Source organism: Emys orbicularis, chromosome 1, assembly GCF_028017835.1.
Source record: "Emys orbicularis isolate rEmyOrb1 chromosome 1, rEmyOrb1.hap1, whole genome shotgun sequence".
NCBI lineage: Eukaryota > Metazoa > Chordata > Testudines > Emydidae > Emys > Emys orbicularis.
In genome coordinates this window covers 114903580-114929604 of record NC_088683.1, presented here as the reverse complement: position 1 = coordinate 114929604, position 26025 = coordinate 114903580, and the positions used below count along the sequence as shown (strand labels likewise).

At 45.3% G+C, this 26025-nt stretch overlaps 1 protein-coding gene across 1 annotated transcript in view; it reads left to right on the top strand.

The window, feature by feature from the left end:
- Nucleotides 1-26025, top strand: part of LOC135881681 (sodium- and chloride-dependent betaine transporter-like) — a 93064-nt gene that overhangs the window by 15543 nt on the left and 51496 nt on the right. Inside the window, exons 10-12 of the mRNA XM_065408391.1 lie at nucleotides 332-469; nucleotides 2689-2791; nucleotides 13056-13156. Coding sequence (XP_065264463.1) covers nucleotides 332-469; nucleotides 2689-2791; nucleotides 13056-13156 — 342 coding nt within the window. The remainder of the gene's footprint in view (nucleotides 1-331; nucleotides 470-2688; nucleotides 2792-13055; nucleotides 13157-26025) is intronic.

Genomic DNA, 26025 nt, shown 5'->3' with positions numbered 1-26025 from the left:
TTCCCTTATTGTCTCCATGTTCCGTGTGTCATTTCTGTTGTACCTGAACATCCTCCCTACTCCAGGTGGAAGGCTTGGGATAATCTCACTCAGTTCCAGATGTGGTTCCAGTCACTCCTCTGGGGCGCTCAATTCCTGATGTTGCACCAGTGGTAACTCCACTTCCTTTGGGACTCAGATGCAGCTACACCTCCCTGTTTCCAAGCCATTCATGCTTTAGGTGTAGGAAAAAGGAGAGACTACCTGAGTGGAAGAATGGAATAGGGAAAGAGGATAGGTAGGGAAAGAGAGACATTAGGTTCTTGGTTTCTTGACATGAATTCTTCTGCAGTTCGTCTCTGTTGAGAGCCTGGTGATGGCCATTGTCGACATGTACCCAAAAGTTCTCCAGAAGAAAGGGCACCGGGAGCTGCTGATCCTGGCCGTTGCAGTCATATGCTACCTGCTTGGCCTGATGCTAGTCACTGAGGTAAGAAGGGAAGTACATGGTGGGGGAGAGGGATATGGACTTGTTTGGAGCAGTATTATCTGCAGCAAGTTTGTATTTCACACTGTTAGTTATTCTCTCTCTCTCTTTAGCTTAGTTTATTAGCTGGTGCATATCAGAACCAGTAGTTCTTCTTTCTTATATAGTGCCAGTTGAGATGTTGTCATACTGTATAGCTGAGCCTTCCTCTGGGATATGTCTCAGAGATAACCTAGCACAGGGGTCAGCAACCTTTCAGAAGTGGTGTGCCGAGTCTTTATGTATTCACTCTAATGTAAGGTTTCGTGTGCCAGTAATACAATTTAATGTTTTTAGAAGGTCTCTTTCTATAAGTCTATAATATATAACTAAACTATTGCTGTATGTAAAGTAAATAAGGTTTTTAAAATGTTTAAGAAGCTTCATTTAAAATTAAATTAAAATGCAGAGCCCCCCAGACCGGTGGCCAGGACCCGGGCAGTCTGAGTGCCACTGAAAATCAGCTCGATTGCTGCCTTTGGCACACGTGCCATAGGTTGCCTACCCCTGAACCTAGCACCAGGGAAGGGCCACCTGAAAGGAACTTTATATCCAAACTCCAGTCCTGAAGGCTCTCAGGTCAAAAGTAGAGGAGCTACACGTGAGATGTGAATGCTGCCACTCTTTGCCATGGTGGAGACCTTCCAAGGGAAGGCACAGTTGGCTGGCTGTCATCCATGGAAAACAGGACTGGAGGTATGAAGGCTGTTGATAGCAGGTCCTAGACTAAGTTAGAGCAGTGGCTTTCAACTTTTCCAGACTACTGTACCCTTTTCAGAAATCTGATTTGTCTTGTGTACCCCCAAGTTTCACCTCACTTAAAAACTACTTGCTTACAAAATCAGACATAAAAATACACAAGTGTCGCAGCACGCTGTTACTGAAAAATGGCTTACGTTCTTATTTTTACCATATAATTATAAAATAAATCAATTGGAATATAAATATTGTTCTTAAATTTCAGTGTATAGTATATAGAGCACTATAAACAAGTCATTATCTGTATGAAATTTTAGTTTGTACTGACTTGACTAGTGCTTTTTATGTAGCCTGTTGTAAAACTAGGCAAATATCTAGATGAGTTGATGTACCCCCGGGAAAACCTCAGAGTATCCCCAGAGGTACGTGTACCCTTGGTTGAGAACCACTGATTTAGAGGAAAGAAGTCATTGATAGCTGCTCCCCACACTCTGGAGACAGCAGGATCTTGCTATCTGATACAACCCTTAACCTCTCTTAGATGGCATTCCTGCAGTCTTCTGAAAAGTCAGAGGTCCTTGTTGAGATTTTACTTGGGAGAATTCCCGCAGAAGGCAATAGGAGTTTTGCCTGAGTAAGGACTGGGTGAAAACTGCATCAGGACTTCAGGACCTATCTAACTTCCCTGGGGCTTTTACACATTGCCCATCACTGTGGGATAATCTAAACACTGCACAAAGCTGGCTCAGTGTTTGGTGGGATTAACAGGAAAGCTTTTCTTCTGTCTCAGTGGCCATTCAAGGAGTTGAATAATTTTCCAATGTATCTACTCCACTTTTTTCTTTTCTTGGAGGTGCTATTTTCTTGTCAAGACAAGTTGTGAGAACACAAGAGAGAGTCAGATTGTACAAATAGCTTTCATGAGAGTAGAACAAATGCTCAGTCCATTGTTATCGCACAACAGAGAGCCAAAGGCCGTTGCCTCCATAAGGCTTCCAACTATGCTTGGGATTCTTGCAACATGTAGAGATGGGCTTGAACTAGAAACCTGGCATCTAAACATACTGAACTTCAGGGTAGTTCACACCTAGATCTAAACTTTACGGCTTATGCCCAAAGCTCAACATAGCCAAGGACCACATTCAGAAACAGTGCGAGAAACTTGCCAGGGAGAATGGTCTATAGCAGCGTTTAAAAAAAAACCCAAATCCCTGTTCTCTGTGGACACTGAAATCATGCTATGAAATGATTGTGAAACATCATCCTGGCCCCATGCCTGACCATCATTTTAGTGCCTGGTGGTACCTAGTATAATTTCCTAGTGTGGACAGGCCTAGAGAGAGATCCCTCCTCCTACGCCCCTTTGCTCTGTGTGCAGTTCCCCTGTCCCTCAGCCTTCTTTTGTATTTGTCCAAATTCCATTTTCTCTTGCACATACCCTTCTGCTGAGCCCTCCACGTCTCCCCTTTCTCTGCTTGACACAGGGTGGAATGTACATCTTCCAGCTGTTTGATTATTATGCTGCCAGCGGTACGTGCCTACTGTTCCTGGCCATTTTTGAAGTCATCTGTGTTGGCTGGGTGTATGGTAAGTGGAACACAAGGACCCAGGCTGCTATGGGAGGGATGGGAATAGCCATGTCAGCCCCATGGAAAAGCAGGAATGCCTCGTGCTTCCCATTTAATCTGTTCACCCATGGGATTCCTCAGTCCCCATACACTAGGAATGATTCTTATCTCTGCTTTGAAAGGGATTTTCCCAGGAAGAGAAGTGAATTCAGTCTTCCTGCTCATTCTGGCATAGGTTCTGTCTCCCACGCACTGTGCTGTTCTGCCAGTGGACCTCTAGCCCTTTCTGGCTGACACAGACTATGCTCATTTAGAGCAGAAGAGGATTCTCCACGTAGGAGTGGCACTGGCTGCAGTTTTATGGCTGACCTGTCATGCGATCTCCCTCTGTCTTTCTGTTAATTTAATCCTGACAATTTATTTAACCTGAAATTCCATATACATACACACTGTGAATTAGCATGCATAAAACTCATTTGCATAGTGTCTGGCCACAGTTACAAATGAAATTAAAGGTCTGATCTAGCGCCCAGTGAAATCAATAGAAAACTCCCAATGACTTGAAGAGGAACAAGGTTGGACCCCAAAAGCTTGTGCCTGCTCCCTCTGTGTGTGCATGTGTCTGTGTGAGAGAGATTTATACAAATGCAAAAACCAGAGCATGGATTCATTGCAGGACCACCCAAAATGCTGCCTTAGGGCATCACTTCACCTTGTATCAGCTCTGGTTATCTAAAACAGTCCTCATGGTTTCAATCTCAGCTCTGATGCAGAGAGGACTGTATGTGAGCTCTCTTCTGGAACAGTTAATCCCAGTGTGTACACTGTTGTTTGGAGAATGCTCCCTGCAGCATGTTATCGGGGCATCAGCCGTGAAATCCAGAGCTCTGAAAACATATCAACTTATTCTACGCTCGGTTTTCAGAGCTGGGAAAAAATTACATTAGTGCTTCCCCTTTGGCAAATGCCATCAGTGGGTTTGACTCAGCCTGGTCTGTTTACAGGACTAAAGCTGTGGACCTGAAATCTCAAATCCTTGTAACAGTGCCTTGCTGACAGGCAGGAGGAAGCTACCTAGTAGCTGGCAATAGGGAAGCTTGGAATGAGTGTTTGTGTTAGCGCCACTGCTGTAATACTTTGCAGTGTAAGCCAGAGAATCGGTGCTGCCAACCCATAGGCAGGGAAAACCCATTAACTGGCATTAGTCACTTTTTTTTTAAACCAACTCCCCCATTTTTTTCTACTGACTCCATTTGAACACTCTTAGAAATGAAGCCAGCAAGTGCAAATTAGAGTAAAGCCATTACAATCACAACATGTATTGTCCTGACCTGACCTATGAGGAAATGTTAAAAAAACAAAACAAAACTGGGCATGTTTAGTCTTAAGAAAAGAAGACGGGGCAGGGGTGGGGTGGGGGTGAGAACAGAATATATTAAGGGCTGTTCTAAAGAAGTTGGGGATCAATTGTTCTCCAGGTCCACTAAAGGTCGGACAAGACGTAATTGGCTTAATGTAAAATAAGGGAGATTTAGGTTAGATATGAGGAAAAACTTTCTAACTATAAATAGTAGTTAAGCACTGGAACAGGCTTCCAAGGGAGGTTGTGGAATCCCCATCACTGGAGGTTTTTAAGAACAGGTTAGACAAACACCTGTCGGGGATGGTCTAGGTTCACTTGGTCCTGCCTCTGAGCAGGGGCTGGACTCGATGCCCTCTTGAGGTCCCTTCCCGCCCCACATATCTATGATTCTATGAATACTCAGCATGCTAACACTCAGCAGGATAGTGGCTCCCAACAGGGCTGGCTTTCTTCTTCGTTCCCAGCTGCTATGTCCCATTACAGACTGCTAAGCGTGCCCTGACTTCATTGCTAGTAATTCTTTTCTACATGAGCAATCGGTGAGTTGTCACCAGGGTGTTATATGATCACAGTTGGGAAGGGATGTGGCCTGTGCAATTGTGAACGGGGAGGCGTGATGCTCAGGAGGCCGTCTGTCTGTAAATGTGGTCCATGCCCTGGCAGTGTTTGAGAAGCCCTGCAATAGGGGGAATGAAATCTCATTGCCATAGGATGAATGGAATCCTCCCCCCTAGAATTTAAACACAGCCCGGGTTTTCTTCCACAAGATCGCCTGGGGAGCTTCACCTTTAGGATGCATCCCTCAAACATACCTTCTCCTGGTGGAGATACAGAGTCACACAGGGATTGGGCCCCAGGATCTGTTCCCTTTTTAGTAAGAGGGAGGGAGGAGAGTAGCTCCCTTTATGGGACTCTTTCACTAATTTCTGTAATGTGTGTCCAGCTACGACAACTCTGGGCTCCTTCCTGCATATAAAGATTGACGAAGAACAAGGTTTCCCCCTCACCACCCTCATGGAGCATTACTCCTCTGGCTAACTGCATGGGTTATCCCTTTCTCCGGAGCACTAGCACTGACCATCAGATACCGGACATAATGATCCATCTGGTCTGATCAGTCCTGTGCTCCTAGTCAGATATGATTCTAAGAGGTGCTGACTGCCTGCAGCTCTCACTAAAGTCAAGGAGGGATGTGGGTGCTCAGCAAATTCTCTTCTTCACTCAGATTCTAGGATCCCTGTACAAACATGCCTCACCATAGTTTATACCTACCAGGCAAACACCAGGGGTGACAACCTGCCAGCACATCTTAATCAGCGGCCACGGCCGATAACCAATCATGTCCTCGATGTTGTCATAGAAACGGTCCGCACCTTGACCACCAGAGGAAAGGACAGAGAAAGAGAGAGGTAGAGAAGAAAGAGGGGAGATTGGGGCATATCAAGGGATAGATAGTCTGGCCATAAGGCAGCATTTCTGAATTTCTGACTTTGGCCAAACGTATTCAGTGTGGTGGGTTTCTTTTTTCTCCTGAAAAGTTGAAATTTTTCCATACGGGGGAAAAAGCTTTTTTTGGACCAGCTTTACTGATATCACTTTCCAGGTTCAAACAGGACCATGGAATAGTCTGTGTGACATTGCACAATCTTTCCACAGGAACACATTGTAGTGTTAAATACAGCCTGGGCAAATTCATCCCTGGTGTAAATCTGCTGAAGTCAATAGAGTATCATGAACAGAACATAAGAACAGCCATACTGGGTCAGACCAAAGGTCCATCTAGTCCAGTATCCTGTCTTCTGACAGTGACCAATGCCATGTGACCCAGAGGGAACGAACAGAACAGGTAATCATCAAGTGGATTCATCCCGTCACCCATTCCCAGCTTCTGGCAAACAGAGGCTAGGGACACAATCCCTGCACATCCTGGCTAATAGTCATTGACGGACCTATCCTCCATGAATTGATCTAGTTCTTTTTTGAACCCTGTTATAGTCTTGGCCCTCACAACATCTTCTGGCAAAGAGTTCCACATGCTGTGCATTGTGTGAAGAAAAACTTTCATCCTGGATTTCTCTACAGGATCAAGTGGAAGGGAAATCCTGGATGACTGGAGAAAGAGCTCTTTTTCAAAAGCAAATATATCAAACGATAGCAAGGAGAACACAGAAGACACCTCTGCACAGGAATCCATATTCTACTAATTATATTTAGTAGTAAATGTCTGATCTCTAAGCATCAACACTCGAGTTATAACTTGAGTGAAACTTTGCAATGAAGATAAGCCCATAATCAGTTCCTGCAGGAATTAAGCTCTTTTGGAGGGTGGGTGGGGAGGAGAAGAGGTTTCTAGCTCCTATGATTGTGGAGAGAACCTTCCAAAGGGAAGCTGAGGCAGCGCAGTCAGACTGAGTTTGGAGAGAGAGGAGCCATTGTTTCTCTATTGTGACTGCACCTGGGATACCTTACACTGCTCCTTTGGCAAGCAGTGAAGCCAGCCACTGGAGGATTCCACCTGCATAGGAGAACCTCAGGAGGGGGTAGTTGCTGTAGTGACTTTATGCCAACCCCTCTCCCCGTAGTCTGTGCAGGAGATAAGGCCGGAGGAAGGGACCATAGCCCCAGTGACTCCTGGCTGCCACAACACCCCCTTGGGACCATTAGCAGTCAGTGTCTAGTAGAGAATCCACCAGACTTGTCTAATTTATGCCAGGAACAGGCCCTGTATTTGCACAGTCTAGGATTGAGGAGCTACAGGGGGCTGTGCTGTTCCCTAGCCCAGCTGCACCAAGCCCATCGAGAGGCGTGAGAGTTCTTCCCGCCTCACTGGGGTGCTCGGTTTCAGGAGCTCCGCTGTCATTGTGATTGTAAACTCGCAGGGCAGGGACTCGGTGTCTTCCTGTGTGTTTGTGCAACACCCAGCAGAATGGGGCCCTGATCCTGACTGGGTGCTACAGCAATGTAATTAACAGATAAGAATGAATTAGACTTTTTTTTGGCCCTCCTCCCATCTTCAGCGTGGATTCCTGGACAACTAATCTTTGCCATTGCCTCTTCTCTTTCATAACATGATCCCTGGCTGGTGCTCTTTCCTTCCCCTCTCACGCCTCCTCATCAGTCTCCCTCTATTTCGGGCAAGGTGAATGCCTCTGGAGACTTTATCCTGATCTAAATATTGCCACATAAGGTTTGCATTGGAGACTGCCAGTGTCTTTCCATTTGTTCACCTCCGATGAATTCTCTTTGCCCGTGCCTTGTGCTGGTTTCCAGTTCTCCCACCTCATGACACAGCTCACTCTTGCCTATGACTATAGCATTTTCATGGTCAGTAAACTGTCCCTTGGTTTCTTCCCACTCACACATGCACCACGCACCATCTCTCTGCTTCATTCTTCATCACTTTCCTTAGAGCCCATGTTTCTGTTCCATGGAAGATTGTTAAGTGTCAACCTGATCTTTTCAAACAGAGAGGCCTCTTACTCTTCGTGATGTTGTTCAGATTCCCCAGCGGCTTCTTTTCCAATCTGGAGTCTTCTCCTCAGCTCTGCCTTCTGCTTTGGAATAACAGGGACTGGTTATCTGAGGCAAGCATCCACTTTAGCAGCTTCCCCGTCCACTATGATCTACTTTTGTTCTACATTTGCATGTGACATTTCAGAGCTATGTCTCTGCCTACTGTGCAGATTGCTTATAATTTAATCTGCAGACTCCCAAGTCCCGGTAGCTCACACTTCTACTCCCCCGCTCCCCTGTATCCCATCCTGAACTGAAATGACTTTTTGAGCCACTTTTGAAATGAGCCAACACCATGGCCGATGAATTCCAGTGTAGACAAGTGCAAAGAAATGCATGTTGGGAAGAATAATTTAAAATACACACCTGCAGTGATGGCTTCTGAATTTGTTTCATCCTCTCAGAAAAGAGATCCAGGCATCACTATGGTCATGTCAGTGAAGATGTCTGCTCAGTGTGTGGTGTTAGTTGAAGATGTGATTGAGGCTGCATTAAGAAAAGAGAGAATAAAACAGACAACACTTCTGTTCAGTGGATAGCTCAGAGAACAGAGAGTCTGAAGAACTTGGGCCAGATCCTCAACTGGAGCTATGCCAGTGTGCATCAGCTAAGGATTTGGGCCGTGGTTTCCATTCTGGGCTTTCCTATTGCTTAGCTGGGCAGATCTTGGACAAGTTATTTGGCCTCTCTGTGCCTTAGCTTGCTCCTCGGTAGAATAGGGACAATAATATCTACTTTTGTAAAGTGCTTTGAGATCCTCAAATGAAAGGTTCTATAGGACTGCAAATGATGATTATGCTACTCTATGAATGGGTTGTATAGTTGAATTCTGCTTTCGGCTTTGGTGAGTTCATCTCAAATTAGAGAAAGAAGGGCAATCAAACTGAGGATGGTAGTTACTGTATGAGCAATTGCACCTTTTTATCTTTTCTCATAATACAAGAACAAGGGGAGACAGAGAGCCACAAATTTAAAATGGATTGAAGGAAATCTTTTTTTCCCTAATGCACCATATAATTAACCTGAGGAACTCACCATTGCTGGATAGTCTTGAGAACCAAAATTTAATAACTTCAAAAATGGATTAGACACATTTGAACTTGAACAGCATCTGCGGTTCTTATAGGCTAGAGAAAACATTATAAGGGCTCTGCATCCTGATGCTTCAGGGCATAAACAGATCACCAGCTGGGTTCAGAAAGAAACTTCCCCTCTGGATATAGGTTTGCAAAAGTAGGGGAACTGTCTATGGGTTTTTTATGTCTTCTAAAACATCCAACACTGGTCACTTGCAGAGGAGATATTAGGGTTCATGGACTATTGCTTTGTTCCAGTCTGGCAACTCTTAGGATGCGCAGGATAAAAGCAGACACCTCTATTCCTTCCAGCGAAGATCGCTCTGGGGAGTTCTTTAGGGCATTCCCTCCCATAATGCATATAATCCTTCTTCAGCCTGATTACTTTGTCATTTGCTTGTGAAAGGTAGATCATGCAAACCTCATGTTCAAGGGCACTCCGAATCCATTCATGTCGGGTCCCAGTGTGTTCCACTACATCATCCACTGCTTGCAATGGGTGCGCTGGAACCACAGAAAAAGGTGTTTATCTGGAACACATTTGGAAAAGGAAACATTAACGATACTACTACTAAATATAATTAGTAGAATATGGATTCCTGTGCAGAGGTGTCTTCTGTGTTCTCCTTGCTATTGTTTGGTATATTTGCGTTTGAAAAAGAGCTCTTTCTCCAGTCATCCAGGATTTCCCTTCCACTTGATCCTGTAGAGAAATCCAGGATGAAAGTTTTTCTTCACACAATGCACAGCGTGTGGAACTCTTTGCCAGAAGCTGTTGTGAGGGCCAAGACTATAACAGGGTTCAAAAAAGAACTAGATCAATTCATGGAGGATAGGTCCGTCAATGACTATTAGCCAGGATGTGCAGGGATTGTGTCCCTAGCCTCTGTTTACCAGAAGCTGGGAATGGGTGACGGGATGGATCCACTTGATGGTTACACTGCTCTACAGCCAAAATGCTTCTGAAACAAATGTGGTCAAACTTTACTAATTCTGGGTCACTGAGAACGAAAATGATGCTTAAAATTGTTGATTGGCTCTAGTTTTCATGATATGCTATTCGGTCAGTATATACGACCCTTGACTTGGGAATGGCAGAGGATAAGTGAGTTATAAAGGGAAGGGATCTCAATTTAAACCAAAAATGACTAAAATACATCTTTGACTGGACCTATGAATAAATCTATGACAGGGTTTGGACAGTACTTGCTTTTTAGGCAAAACAATGAATGACGCAATCTGAAGCTGGTATTGCGTCATACATGATATGAATTGCATCATGTTATTCCTAGAAGTCATGGATGATGCAATCATAACGAAGCTTACATCACTCTGCTGAACAAATTGCCCTATATCAGCTCTAGAAATCATACAGTGTCATGCTCTCTTATTTGTCAGTGTTTGATTTTGCAAAGGGACACATTTCTGTTTAGCCAAAGTGAGCAGAGATGCCTCGTACTTGTGTGAACAGTGCAGATAACTTCTGCTATGTTTGTGGTGAAGTGACTTTTGCATCACAAAAGCGCAGTATAACCTCTATGGTTAAGAAAGCCTATCACCTTTATTTTGGCTGCAAAATTGGAGATCAGGACAAGAGGTGGGCCCCACACATATACTGCAACACTTGTGAACAAATCTTCGCCAGTGGTTGAACAGGAAAAGGAAATCTATGCCTTTTGCAGTGCCAATGATTTGGAGAGAGCCAACCGATCATACCAGCAATTGTTACTTCTGCATGGTGCCTCCAGTTGGGAAAGGTGTGTCAAAGAAGAAAAAGTGGACTGTGCATTATCCAAACATTCCCTCAGCTATACGCCCAGTACCCCCCGGAGAAGGACTGCTGGTTCCTGATGCACCAGAATCATTCTCACTTGAGTCAGACGAGGAAGAGGATGAAACTTCTGGTCCTGAACCATCAATGTCACAGGACCCACATTTTCTCCCATCCTCCTCCTCTGAACCACACCTCATAACACAAGGTGAACTGAATGACCTTGTCAGGGATTTGGAACTACCCAAGAGTAAGGCAGAGCTGTTGGGCTCCAGACTACAGCAGTGGAATCTCCTGGCAGGTGATGTTAGGGTTTCCATGTTCCGTGACTGTCAAAAGGATCTTGTCCCATTCTTCTTCATGGAAGGTGATCTTGTAGCCTGCAACAACATGGATGGTGTGATGGCAGCCCTCAACATCGTTCACGATCCAGATGAGTGGAGACTGTTCATTGATTCATTGAAGACAAGTCTTAAAGCTGTTTTACTGCATAATGGCAATGTTTTGCCATCAATTCCAGTTGGTCATGCAGTCCATATGAAGGAAACCTATGACAACATGAAACAACTTTTGAGGTGCATAAACTATGACCAACATCAGTGGCAGCTTTGTGGCGATTTGAAGGTTGTTGCTCTCTTGCTTGGTCTGCAGACTGGATACACAAAGTACTGCTGTTTTCTCTGCGAATGGGATAGTCGTGCAAGAGATTCCCACTACATCAAGAAAGATTGGCCACTCCGACAGTCATTGGAGCCTGGGAGGAAAAGTGTTCAGCATCCACCACTTGTTGAATCAAGGAAGATTTTGTTACCACCCTTACACATCAAGCTGGGTCTGATGAAGAACTTTGTCAAGGCCATTGACAAAACACAAGCAGCTTTCAAGTACCTCCGTGGAAAATTTCCAAGGTTAAGTGAAGCTAAGATAAAGGAAGGTGTCTTTGTTGGTCCTCAGATTCGTGAACTTCTTCGAGATGATGCATTTGACCATGCACTGCGTGGCAAGGAAAAGATGGCATGGAAAGCCTTCCAGTTAGTGGCAATAAATTTTCTCGGAAACAACAACAAGGCAGACAACTACAGGTTGTTGGTGGAAAACCTCCTCAAGGCATACAAAAGCCTTGGTTGCAACATGTCACTAAAGATACATTTTTTGCACTCTCATCTAGATTTTTTTCCACTGAACTGCGGAGCAGTGAGCGACGAGCACGGCGAGCACGGCGAGCGATTTCACCAGGACATTGCAACAATGGAGAAACGCTATCAGGGCAAATGGAGCCCATCAATGCTTGCAGACTATTGCTGGACAGTGACAAGAGATGCTCCATTTAATGAATACAAGAGACAAGCCAAGAAGCGCCAAGTAGACACTGAATAAGACTAAACTATGTACATAATAGTTTTTTGCCTTTTGTTTCATAATAAATTTTATTTATATAACCCTTTTGCTGATTTTTAAAGTGTTACATAAACAGGACAGGTGAAATATTATCATGTAAAGCAACCATAAACACATGAAAAGACCTAGGTTTACAATTTATGATTAAAACTCTACTATCTACACAATATACATAGACATAAAATGTAAAAACTTAAATATCTTAGAAACAGTAGCCAATCAGTTGTTTTAATTGTCATATTTGAATTCAGCACATCAAAATACATAATAAATAGCACATTTTATCACTGAAGCAGACGACTTCTCAAAAATTGTAGACCAGTGTTACCTGTTCTGTTCGTTCCCTCTGGGTCACATGGCATTGGTCACTGTCAGAAGACAGGATACTGGACTAGATGGACCTTTGGTCTGACCCAGTATGGCTGTTCTTATGTTCTGTTCATGATACTCTATTGACTTCAGCAGATTTACACCAGGGAAAATATTGGACCAGCCCTAGAAACCAGCTAGGACAATTAAGCTGAAAGCCCCAGATGTATCCATCTGGTTACTAGGGCAGAATATTCTTCAGAGAGCCCCTCCACCCACAGCCACACAGTTAATCTAACAGAACTGTCTCCTGTTGACCTACAGGGCACATTACAAAGCCTGTGTATACCCACAGGTCTATTCTGCGGGGGCGGGGGTTCAGCTAGGTTAGGGAGTTCTTTTAGGCCCAAATTGTTAAGAGTCGGTGCCTAAAGTGAGACACCTAGCCATAGGGGTTATTTCAGAAAAATTCAGGTGGGCAAAATTTGCTTTCCTGATGACCACATTCCAAGGGGGGGTGGGGGTGGGAGAAGGGGAGGGCAAAAAGTGGAAGACATAATGGAGCATGGGTGAGGGTGAAAACCAAGGTCTAACAAGGGACAACTGCCCCTCTTGCCCAATAGGTGCAGGGGCGTTATTTGCTATCTCCATATTTAGGCATCTAAATAAGTGGCCTGAATTCCAGAAATTCTGAACACCTGGAGGACCAAATAAACCCCTGCTGTATGGAATTAGAGCTTCCATTTTAGTAAAGCATAACTAAACCTGGATTTGGCATGAGTAATTTCTGAAAAACAAAAATTCTCACCCCCCTTACCTCTCTCTTTCTCTGTCCTTTCCTCTGGTGGTCAAGGTGCAGACCGTTTCTATGACAACATCGAGGACATGATTGGTTATCGGCCATGGCCGCTGATTAAGATGTGCTGGCAGGTTGTCACCCCTGGTGTTTGCCTGGTAGGTACAAGCTATGGTGAGGCAAGTTTGTACAGGGATCCTGGAATCTGAGTGAAGAAGACAATTTGAGGGTCCACTATTGTATCATAGAATTGCTGTGGAGGAACAGTAGCTTCTCCGTAGTTGAAGCTGGAATCAATTTCCATTGTAAAGCCTTGTCTTAGGTCTGGAAATTTCATTTAGCCTGAAAATTGGCGTATTTATTCTGCAGGCAAAGGAGAATGTATCTGCAAAGCCTGAAGGGAATTGATCAAATCATTTTTGAATTTCAGCCCATTAAAGAATTACCTTGTTCTGAAATGTTCTCTTCTGTCTACATTTCTATGACTCCCGCTAGTTCAAAAACATCTTGCTCCTGCACCTTGCTTTCCATAAAGTGAAATCACCTTGAAAATGCACCCACCAACTATGTTTGAAGAAAACAGTTTATAATTAAGGAAAGATTAACTATTTTTGTCTCGTGCCCAGTTCTGTTTCCATTGATTTCAGCAGATGGTATGGGCCTAATTCTGCTCCCATGAACGTCGTGTATTTGTTTGCCATTGACCTCAATGGGATCAGGCACTATGGCCAAAATCTTCAACAGCTTGGATAGGCACAAATAGCTTTTGAAGCTGCCACCTGAGGGCTCCAATGGGAGTTGAAAACAATCAGGGAGTTTTCAGAGCTGCTGCTTGGTCATGCATGAGTTGCTGAGAGCTCAGTGGTTTGAGTGCTCTATAGGGCTGGGTGCTGGCTGAGAGATCATCTTTCAGCGAATATTTTCAGAGAGGGCCTTGGGTGCCCCAGGGCTGTTCTCAGAACTCAAAAGTCAGTCCTGTCAGAGGCATGACTAAGCCAGGAGTCACCAGAGAAGGTACCCAAACTGCAGCCCGATTGGCTGCTCCAGAGTTTCTGCACCCTGACTACAGAGAGCTTACAAATAAGGACCTTCCTCCTACACATACAAAAATTCTTGTTATTAATCCCTAAATGCATGACCTTGCACTTTTCACTATTAAAATTCATCCTATTAGTATTACTCCAGTTTACGAGTACTTGTGGCACCTTAGAGACTAACAAATTTGTTAGAGCATAAGCTTTCGTGGGCTACAGCCCACTTCTTCGGATGCATATAGAGTGAAACATATATTGAGGAGATATATATACACAAATACAGAGAGCATGAACAGGTGGGAGTTGTCTTACCAACTCTGAGAGGCCAATTAAGTAAGAGAAAAAAACTTTTGAAGTGATAATCAAGATAGCTCAGTACAGACAGTTTGATAAGAAGTGTGAGAATACTTACAAGGGGAGATAGATTCAATGTTTGTAATGGCTCAGCCATACTCACAAACATGATACAGTTCTGCGGTGACCTAGAATCCTACTTTCGACATCTCCGACTCAAAGAATATTTCCAACATACCTCTGAACAGCATGCTAACCCACAGAATCCCCCCTACCAGCACTACAAAAAAAAGGATTCTGCGTGGACTCCTCCGGACGGTCGAAACAACAGACTGGATTTCTACATAGATTGCTTCCGTCAACGTGCAAAGGCTGAAATTGTGGAAAAGCAACATCACTTGCCCCATAACCTCAGCCATGCTGAACACAACGCCATCTACAGCCTCAGAAACAACCCTGACATCATAATCAAAAAGGCTGACAAAGGAGGTGCTGTCGTCATCATGAATAAATTGGAATATGACCAAGAGGCTGCTAGACAGCTCTCTAACACCACATTCTACAGGCCATTATCCTCTGATCCCACTGAGGATTACCTAAAGAAACTACACCATCGGCTAAAAAAACTCCCTGACAAAGCACAAGAACAAATCTGTACAGACACATGCCTAGAACCCCGACCAGGGGTATTCTATTTGCTACCCAAGATCCATAAACCTGGAAATCCTGGACGCCCCATCATCTCAGGCATTGGCACCCTAACATCAGGCGTGTCTGGTTATGTGGACTCTCTCCTCAGACCCTACACTACCAGCACTCCCAGCTATCTTCGAGACACCACTGACTTCCTGAGGAAACTACAATCCATCGGTGATCTTCCAGAAAACACCATCCTGGCCACTATGGACGTAGAAGCCCTCTACACCAATATTCCACACAAAGATGGACTACAAGCTATCAGGAACAGTATCCCCGATAATGTCACAGCTAACCTGGTGGCTGAACTTTGTGACTTTGTCCTCACCCACAACTATTTCACATTTGGGGACAATATATACCTTCAAGTCAGCGCACTGCTATGGGTACCCGCATGGCCCCACAGTATGCCAACATTTTTATGGCTGACTTAGAACAACGCTTCCTTAGCTCTTGTCCCCTAACGCCCCTACTCTACTTGCGCTACATTGATGACATCTTCATCATCTGGACCCATGGAAAAGAAGCCCTTGAGGAATTCCACCATGATTTCAATAATTTCCATCCCACCATCAACCTTAGCCTACATCAATCCACACAAGCGGTCCATTTCCTGGACACTACTGTGCTAATAAGCGATGGTCACATAAATACCACCCTATACCGGAAACCTACTGACCGCTACACTTACCTACATGCCTCCAGCTTCCATCCAGGACACACCACACGATCCACTGTCTACAGCCAAGCTCTAAGATATAACTGCATTTGCTCCAATCCCTCAGATAGAGACAAGCACCTACAAGATCTCTATCAAGCATTCTTAATACTACAATACCCACCTGCTGAAGTGAAAAAACAGATTGACAGAGCCAGACGAGTACCCAGAAGTCACCTCCTACAAGACAGGCCCAACAAAGAAAATAACAGAACACCACTAGCTGTCACCTTCAGCCCCCAACTAAAACCTCTCCAGCGCATCATCAGAGATCTACAACCTAGCCTGAAAGATGATCCTTTACTCTCACAGATCGTGGGAGACAGACCTGTCCTCGCTTACAGACAACCCCCCAACCTAAAGCAAATACTCACCAGCAACCACACATCACTGAACAAAAACACTGACCCAGGAACCTATCCTTGTAACAAAGCCCGATGCCAACTCTGTCCACATATCTATTCAAGTGACATCATCATAGGGCCTAATCACATCAGCCATACCATCAGGGGCTCGTTCACCTGCACATCTACCAATGTGATATATGCCATCATGTGCCAGCAATGCCCCTCTGCCATGTACATTGGCCAAACCGGACAGTCTATACGCAAAAGAATTAATGGACACAAATCTGACATCGGGAATCATAATACTCAAAAACCAGTGGGAGAACACTTTAACCTGTCTGGCCATTCAATGACAGACCTGCGGGTGGCTATCTTACAACAGAAAAACTTCAAAAACAGACTCCAACGAGAGACTGCTGAGCTGGAATTGATATGCAAACTAGATACAATCAACTCAGGATTGAATAAGGACTGGGAATGGCTGAGCCATTACAAACATTGAATCTATCTCCCCTTGTAAGTATTCTCACACTTCTTATCAAACTGTCTGTACTGAGCTATCTTGATTATCACTTCAAAAGTTTTTTTCTCTTACTTAATTGGCCTCTCAGAGTTGGTAAGACAACTCCCACCTGTTCATGCTCTCTGTATTTGTGTATATATATCTCCTCAATATATGTTTCACTCTATATGCATCCGAAGAAGTGGGCTGTAGCCCACGAAAGCTTATGCTCTAATAAATTTGTTAGTCTCTAAGGTGCCACAAGTACTCCTGTTCTTTTTGTGGATACAGACTAACACGGCTGCTACTCTGAATCCAGTTTATGAGGTCATCCAGATCTTCCTGTAGGATATCCCGGTCCTTCTCTGTATTGACAATACCTCCCAGCTTTGTGTCATCCGCAAACTTTATTAGCACATTCCCACTTTTTGTGCCAAGGTCAGTAATAAAAAGATTAAATAAGATTGGTCCCAAAACCGATCCCTGAGGAACTCCACTAGTAACCTCCCTCCAGCCTGACAGTATGACTCATTGTAGTCTCCCCTTTAACCAGGTCCTTATCCACCTTTCAATTTTCATATTGATTCCCACCTTTTCCAATTTAGCTAATAATTCCCCATGTGGAACCGTATCAGATGCCTTACTGAAATCTAGGTAAATTAGATCCACTGTGTTTCCTTTGTCTAAAAAATCTGTTACTTTCTCAAAGAAGGAGATCAGGTTGGTTTGCACGATCTACCTTTTGTAAAACCATGTTGTAATTTGTCCCAATTGATGTTCGTCCATCGTTATCGATGAAGACCTCAACAACTCATTCTTTCGATGACCGGGCTTTGTGCGTCCGAAGATGACTGATCAGTCCGATTCGGGCGTGGAACGTCCTGTCACACGTCGGGCAAACATGTAATGGCACTGTCGATTATGTACAAGCAGCTCTGGACTTGCGCAGCTCACGCTTTTTTTCAGCCTCAGCAATACGCCTCACCTCAGAGGTATTACTGCCTGTGTGACTGAGGCTGTGCCATGCTGAACGGTTCAGTGCGAAGGTTTCCCATGTGGCGGTGTTGATCTCGAAGGACTTCAAAGAGGTCTTCAGCGTGTCCTTGAATCGTTTCTTTTGTCCTGCATGGGAGCGCTTTCCCTGAGTGAGTTCTCCGTAGAAGAGCTGTTTAGGAATGCGTTCATCTGACATTCTCACAACATGTCCGGCCCACCTGGTCTGGGTTCTCATCAGCAATGTGTGAACTGACGGCAGACTGGCTCTAGTAAGGTCATCAGTATCGGGCACTTTGTCCTGCCATCTGATTTTTAGAAGCTTTCGCAGACAGGAAATGTGGAAGTGATTGAGCCTTCGTGCATGACTCCGATAGACAGTCCACGTCTCGCAGGCGTACAGCAGAGTTGGAAGCACCACTGCTCGGTAGACCTTCAGCTTCATTGGTAGGCTGATCTCTCGACGTTCCCAAACACTGAAGCGCAATCGGCCAAATGCAGAGCTGGCTTTAGCAATTCTGCAGTTTACTTCATCATCGATTGACACTGCTTGGGAAAGAGTACTGCCCAGGTACGTGAAGTGGTCCACTGTCTGAAGTCTCTGTCCATTTACAGTGATGGACGGTTCTGAGTACGGAGTGTGGGGAGCTGGCTGGTGCATGACCTCAGTCTTCTTGATGTTAATAGTGAGACCGAAGTTATTGCATGCAGTTGAAAACTTGTCCATAGTGGCTTGCATTTCTGGCTCAGTATTAGCATTCAGAGCACAATCATCGGCAAAGAGAAAGTCTCGAAGTACAGTTTCCTTCACCTTGGTGATAGCACGCAGTCGCCTCAGACTGAATAATTTCCCATCAGTTCTATACTTCAGGCCTACTCCTTCAGTGCAGTGTTGAAAGGCATCAGTCAGAGTGGCAGAGAATATCATGCTGAACAAAGTGGGTGCTAAAACACACCCTTGCTTGACGCCGTTGGTGACTGGGAAGGCCTCAGATGTTTCACCGTCATCCAGGACACGAGCCATCATACCGTGATGAAATTGACGTACCATTTGCATAAATCTGTCTGGACAGCCAAATTTCGACATGATCCTCCACAGGCCCTGGCGACTGACAGAGTCAAATGCTTTCATGAGGTCCACAAAATTTGTTCACGATTCTGCTCTTGACATTTCTCCTGTAGCTGACGCACAGCAAAGATCATGTCAATAGTCCCACGACCTTTGCGGAAGCCACACTGTGATTCTGGCAGTAAGCCCTTCTCCAGGTGAGTAATCAATCGGTTCAACAGAATCCGTGCAAGAACTTTCCCCGCTGTAGAAAGCAGCGAGATTCCACGGTGATTGTCGCATACCTGGCGATTGCCCTTCCTCTTATATAGGTGCAAGATGAACGCGTCTCTAAATTCCTGTGGAATGGTTCCCTGCCCCCAGAAGGACTGAAACAGCTCAGTGAGTTTCCGTAGCAGCACGGGTCCACTGACTTTGTACACCTCTGCTGGTATGGCATCTGACCCTGGGGCTTTGCCACTTGACAGCTGATTGATAGCTTTCTTCACTTCGTTCTCTTCTGGTGAAGCATCCATGGAGTTATTGACTGCAACTTGGGGCATCTTGTCAATGGCTTCATCATTGATGACTGAGGGGCGATTGAGAATTGCTTCAAAGTGTTCAGCCCATCTCTGGAGAATCTGCATCTTCTCTGTAAGGAGCACAGTACCATCAGAGTTCAGGAGGGGAAAGCTCCCAGAAGACTGTGGACCATAGAATGTGTTAAGGGCTTCATAAAACTGCTTAAAGTCGTTCCTGTCCGCATATGCCTGTATTTCATCTGCTTTGGCGCTCAACCACAAGTCCCGCATTTTGCGCAATCGGTTCTGTACTGTTCTGCGAACGTTGATAAAGGCGGTCTTCTTTGCCGCCGAGGATGGATCGTTTTGATATGCACGATGCAGGCGGTGCTTCTCAGCAAGTAAGGCCTGGATTTCTGCATCATTTTCGTCAAACCAGTCTTGCCGCCTGCATGTGGAGGGCCCCAATACCTTTGATGCAGCTGTATGGACAGTGTTGCGGAATCGCTCCCAGTCTTTCTCAGCGTCATCCTCAATACGAAGATCAGCAAGCTCATTCTCTAGGTCTTCCACTAGATTTTCAGTGATGCGGCTGTTCTTCAGCTTCGACACGTTGATCCTTTTGAAAGCCTTACAGCCTTGTGGTCGTCTCTTCGGCATGATACGGAGCTTCATTTTGGATACTATGAGCCTATGATCCGTCCAACAGTCAGCGCCACACATAGCTTTTGTAACCCTGACATCTTGTCTGTCCCTTCTCCTGATGATGACATAATCGATCAAATGCCAGTGCTTGGAACAGGGATGCATCCACGAAGTCCTGTTGCGGGTAGGAAGGCGGAAGACCGTATTGCTGATCAGAAGGCCATGTGCTGCACAAGTTTTCAGCAGTAACAGGCCATTGCTGTTGCACTTTCCCACTCCATTTTTCCCGATGACTCCTTCCCAGGCTGCGGCATCGCATACGACTCTTGCGTTAAAATTGCCAAGCAGAATCAGCTTGTCTGTGCGGTGCACTGACGATAGCAGAGTATCTAGTTCTTCGTAGAATTTATCCTTCACATCCTCTGGGTTGGTCATTGTAGGAGCATATGCGCTGATCAAAGTAGCTTGTTTTCCTTTTTGAAGTGGAAGCTGCGTTGTCATGAGCCGGTCATTCATACCCTTGGGGGACCTGGCAAGTTTCCAAACAAGATGATTCTTGATGGCGAAGCCAACTCCAGATTCGCGACGCTCATCACTGCTGCGGCCACTCCAGAAGAATGTATAGCCACCACCTGACTCGGATAGCTGTCCTTCATTAGCAAGGCGAGTTTCGCTAAGGGCTGCAATGTCAATGTTGGGTTGTATGGGGTTGTCAGGGAGGGGTAGTACCTCTGATGGGGGAGCAGTCGTACTCCTAGGAGTAGCTCATCCACTTTGGTCCCCACTTGACACCCAGCTCTCACCTGTGGCTCCAAGTAGCTGTCAGCATGCGACAGCGGCCACACCCCGGAGACCGTCTCGACTGGCAGGCTAAACCAGGTGAGGGTAGCTGATGAGTATGAGACTCTTGGTGAGTCAGGGCCTGTCTACTCATTGCATGTGAAGGCTGGATCCGGCTGACTGAGGCAACCTGGTTCAATGGTCAGGAAGGCGGTGACAGCAAGCGTTGTGGAATGCTTAAGAGCATGACAAGACACGTAGGCGTCCTGGTCATCCACTGCGCCCTGTCCTATCTCCAGCCATCTCGACTTCTGTCCTGCCACTGGATACAGATAGGAACTGGGAAGAGAGAGTGAGGCTGACGTTGCGCAACTCTCCCTCACTTTAATCCAATTCACGCGCAAGTCTCGACATCATATCATATCATATCACATCATATCAAGTCCTGTGGCGATGGGCGAGAGACGAAGCAGCAGGTGTGGATACACTGGGAGCTGTAGCTGCGGACCTGCACGTAGGCGGCTCAGGCATAATGGTCGTTCCTCACTGACTGAAGCAGCAGTGGAGCTCGGCATCTTCTTGAGCGACTGAGCAGCACTATTCAGGATTGCACTGCTCACCTCGGTAGAACGAGGAGGGGGCTAGAAAAGGTGCCCTAAACATTGCCTGCTTCACCCTACCCTGGCCAGCACACCGCGGCTGGCGGGGATCCCCTAAAAGCGGTCGAACAAAAACAAAAACAAAACTTAGAGTGACACCGATCACTATTGGCACATGGAATGTGCGCACGTTACTGGACAACATCACGGCAGACAGACCGGAGAGAAGAACAGCACTTGTCGCTAGAGAGCTCGCACGCTACAACATTGACATTTTCCCAATTACCGTTGACCTCAATGTCCTTAACTACTTTCTTCTTCAAATTTTTTTCCAAGACCTTGCATACTACAGATGTCAAACTAACAGATCTGTAGTTGCCTGGATCACTTTTTTCCCCTTCCTTAAAGACAGGAACTATGTTAGCAATTCTCCAGTCATATGGTACAACCCCTGAGTTTACAGATTCATTAAAAATTCTTGCTAATGGGCTTGCAATTTCATGTGCCAGTTCCTTTAATATTCTTGGATGAAGATTATCTGGGCCCCCCAATTTAGTCCCATTAAACTGTTCGAGTTTGGCTTCTACCTCGGATGTGATAATATCTACCTACATATCTTCATTCCCATTTGTCATCCTACCATTATCCCTAAGCTCCTAATTAAAGACTGAGGCAAAGTATTTGTTTCGATATTGGGCCATGCCTAGATTATCCTTAACCTCCACTCCATCCTCAGTGTTTAGCGGTCCCACTTCTTTCTTTGTTTTCTTCTTATTTATTTGGCTATAGAACCTTTTACTATTGGTTTAAATTCCCTTTGCAAGGTCCAACTCTACATGGCTTTTGGCCTTTCTCACTTGATCCCTACATGTTCTGACCTCAATAAGATAGCTTTCCTTGCTGATCACTCCCATCTTCCACTCCTTGTAGGCTTTCTGCTTTTTCTTAATCACCTCTCTGAGATGCTTGCTCATCCAGCGTGGTCTACAACTTCTGCCTATGAATTTTTTCCCTTTTCTTGGGATGCAGGCTTCTGATAGTTTCTGCAACTTTGACTTGAAGTAATTCCAGGCCTCCTCCACCTTTAGATCCCCAAGTTCTTCAGTCCAATCCACTTCCCTAACTAATTTCCTTAATATTTTTAAGTTAGCCCTTTTGAAATCAAAAACCCTAGTCGCAGATCTATTTTTGTTTATCCTTCCATTTAGTTTAAACTGAATTAGCTCATGATTGCTTGAACCAAGGTTGTCCCTTACAACCATTTTTCTATGAGGTCCTCACTGCTCACCAAAACCAAATTTAAAATGGCATCCCCTCTTGTTGGTTCAGCAACTACTTGGTGAAGGAATCCATCAGCTATCGCATCTAGGAAAATCTGAACCCTATTATTATTACTAGCACTTGTCCTGCAGTCTATATCTGGGAAGTTAAAGTCTCTCATGATCACATAATTCCCATTAGTATTTACTTCATTAAAAACATTAAAGAGGTCTCTATCCATATCTAAATCAGATCCTGGTGGTCTATAGCACACCCCAAGCACTCTCTCAGGGGAGGCTCTAGTAGCTTTCTTCCCCAATGTGATTTTTGCCCAGACAGACTCTGTCTTATCCATTCCATCCCTTCTTATTTCTTTACAGTCTACCTCATCACTGATATACAATGCTACTCCACCACCTTTGCCTTTATTTCTGTCTTTCCTAAACAGCACATACCCTTCAATATCTGTATTCCAGTCATGACTACTATTCCACCATGTTTCTGTTATCCGTATAATATCCGGTTTCACTTCCTGCACCAGTAACTCTAGTTCCTCCATTTTGTTACCTAGGCTCCTCGCATTGGTGTACAAACATCTTAATTCTTGATGTTTGGCTTCGCTCACATTCTTTACCCGATTAGGCCCAGACATTCTACCACCAGTATCACCTATTAGAATGGTATCTACACTACCCTTCCTCCGTATGTCCATTCTCCTACCCACGGCTGTATCCTTTCTTTCTTCATTTTCGTCCCTCTCAATGTTAAAATCTGGTGTGGAGATTACCTGTACATCTCCCAACCATCTCCCCCCAAGTCCTAGTTTAAAGCTCTCTTAATCAGTTGTGCCAGCCTCCATCCTAGAAGTCTATTTCCCTCCCTACTCAGGTGAAGTCCATCCCGAGAGAACAGTCCTCTGTCCATGAATGCCTCCCAATGGCTATACATCCCAAAGCCCTCCTTATAGCACCACTGCCTGAGCCATCTGTTGATCATCATAATCTTGTCACACCTTTGCTGCCCTTCTCTAGGAACAGGCAGAATCCCACTGAAGATCACCTGAGCCTCGATTTCCTTAAGCGTCTTCCCCAGCCTGGCATAGTCTCCCTTGATACGTTCCAGCTAGAATCTAGCCGAATCATTTGTTCCCACATGAAGGACAATCAGCGGATTCTTTCCCGCTCCCATTAGGATCCTCTTCAGCCTCAGGTCCATATCCCGTATCTTAGCACCCGGCAGACAGCACACCCTTCTGTTCTCTGGATCAGCTCTGGTTACAGGCCTGTCTATTCTTCTCAGTAAGGAGTCTCCAATCACGTAGACCTGCCTTTTCCTGGTGATGGTGTGATTCTCCTGTCTATCCCTTGTTCCCTCTGGCTGCAAGTCCTCTCGATTCCTATTCACCCTTGCAATCCTCCGCAACCCATCGCGTATCCTCCTGGGGCTCATGTTTGGTGGTGTTATCTCCATTGACTCTTCCCTTCTTCTTACAGGACTAGCTGCTCTTCTCTTCTTCCTTGCCTTCTCACCTTCAGCGACCACCTGCTGTGCCCCTTCTTCTTCATTTTCCAACTCCGCAAACCTGTTCCTGAGCTCTATTTCTCCTTCACTAGCCTGTCTTTTCCTCTGCCTGGTTCTCTTAGTCACATGCTTCCACTGTCCACTTTCCTCACCCAGCAGTCTCCCCTCAGAGTTCTTTGGTCCTGTTTCCATCTGCAAGTCTGAGCTTTTCCATTCAGACTCCTCATGTCTTTGCTCCATCATCCGCTCGAACCCACTTCTAAACTCAACCAGAGTTTCCACCTGCATCTCCAGTCCTCGGATTTTTTCTTCCATCAGCTCTATCAGGCGGCACTTCGTGCAGGTGAAACTCTTATCAGGTACCCCCTCCAGGATCATGTACATGCTGCAGCTTCCACATCCAGTCATCTTCATTGTGTCTTCCACTGCTTGGGTCACTACCACTGCTGCCTCTGCATCTGTCATAGCCTTCTCATCTAAATCCTGTAAATCTGGGAAACACAAACCAAACCAAACCACCACCACCCACAGCAAAACAAACCCCCAACAAGCACTAAAACACTGCTAGAACACTGCACACTCCCGTCACTAACCTGTCTGATCCTCTGCCTGCCTCTCTTAGTCTTCCCCCAAACTCCCCCTGCAAACTCCCACTCAAACTCCCCTGTTTACAGCTCTGTTTGCTGGCTCCTGTGCCACTGCAGCTCTCCCCCTGTTTGTCCCAGTTTGAATGACAGCTCAGGCTGATGGAAATGTAAATGAATTGGGGAGGATGGAATGTAACTCTGGGGAGCTGGGGGGAGTTATTCAAATCTCGCTACATGAGATGAGTGGAGAGGAAAACCCTGCAGTACTATTGCATCAGGGGGAAAATGGGCTCACAATGTCCTTTCCAGCTCCGTCACCTCAGGGAAGGTGAATCTGTGCCCAGGAGGCTCTTATTTCCTGGCTAGGAACTCTAACTTAATTAGAAGTGACAGGCTGTGTGGCAGTGCTGATTAGTGCCCACCTCAGGTGCCTAATGAGTTACAAGGCAAAGCCCCATTCAGAGGAGAGGGGGAGAAAAAGCCTTGAGCAAATGGGGAAGGGAGGAAGGCAGAGAAGACAGTCAAGGAATGCAGCCTCCTGGATTGGAAACAGCACTGGGAGTCAGGAGACCTGCCTTCTAGTATTGACTACATCTGTGCTCTTAGGCAAGTGACTTGGCTTTACTGCCCTCTCTGCACAGGGGAAAGGGTCTTTTATCAGCTGAACCAGCTTTATGCAGTTGGAAAGGCCCTTAACACCTGGGCCTAGTCTACACTGATTTTGTAGCAGTATTGCTATTTTGGTTAGGGTTGTTGTTTTTAATTGGAATGGTTATACTGGTACAACCCTTAATGTGGATGCAGTTATATTGGTATAAAGGTGCCTTTTGTGGGTATACCTTAATCCCCTTCCCACACTGGAATAAACTAGACTGGTATAAGCACTTTTATACTAGTGGAACTGTTCTTAGCTTTTAGCTGTGGAACCTCCTGAGCCTAGAGGTGCATGAGGCAACCCATTTTCCCCACTGCTGTCTGTCCAGAGCAAGATGTTTGACTCAATAATATGTAGTCTCCATGATGGCAACATCATTTTCAGTCATCCTGCAATAAGTCATTCATTGTCCTCCATGCCTTCTTTTCCCCCCAGGAAGAATCCAATTTAAGGCATACCTTGTGCTTCTGCTACGGGTAACCTGATGGTATGGCCAAACCACCGTAGCAGTCTCTGTCTGATCACAAAGGTCCTGGTGGATTCTCCATCATTGACCATTTTTAATTCAAGATTGGATGTTTTTCTAAAATATAAGTTCTATGGCCTGTGTTATATAGGTAAGAAGTCAGACTAGATGATCACAATGGTCCCTTCTGCCCTTGGTATCTATGAATCACTGAGTTCTCAATCTGCTGACCCATGTGATGCAACACTTCCACATTGGTTATATGATCTTTCTAGTGAGTTCCTTAGAGTCTTTTTAAGCAATGCCTGTGGAATGCTTTTAGCATCCTCTTGTGTACTTCTGCCATCTGCCATGTTTCTGA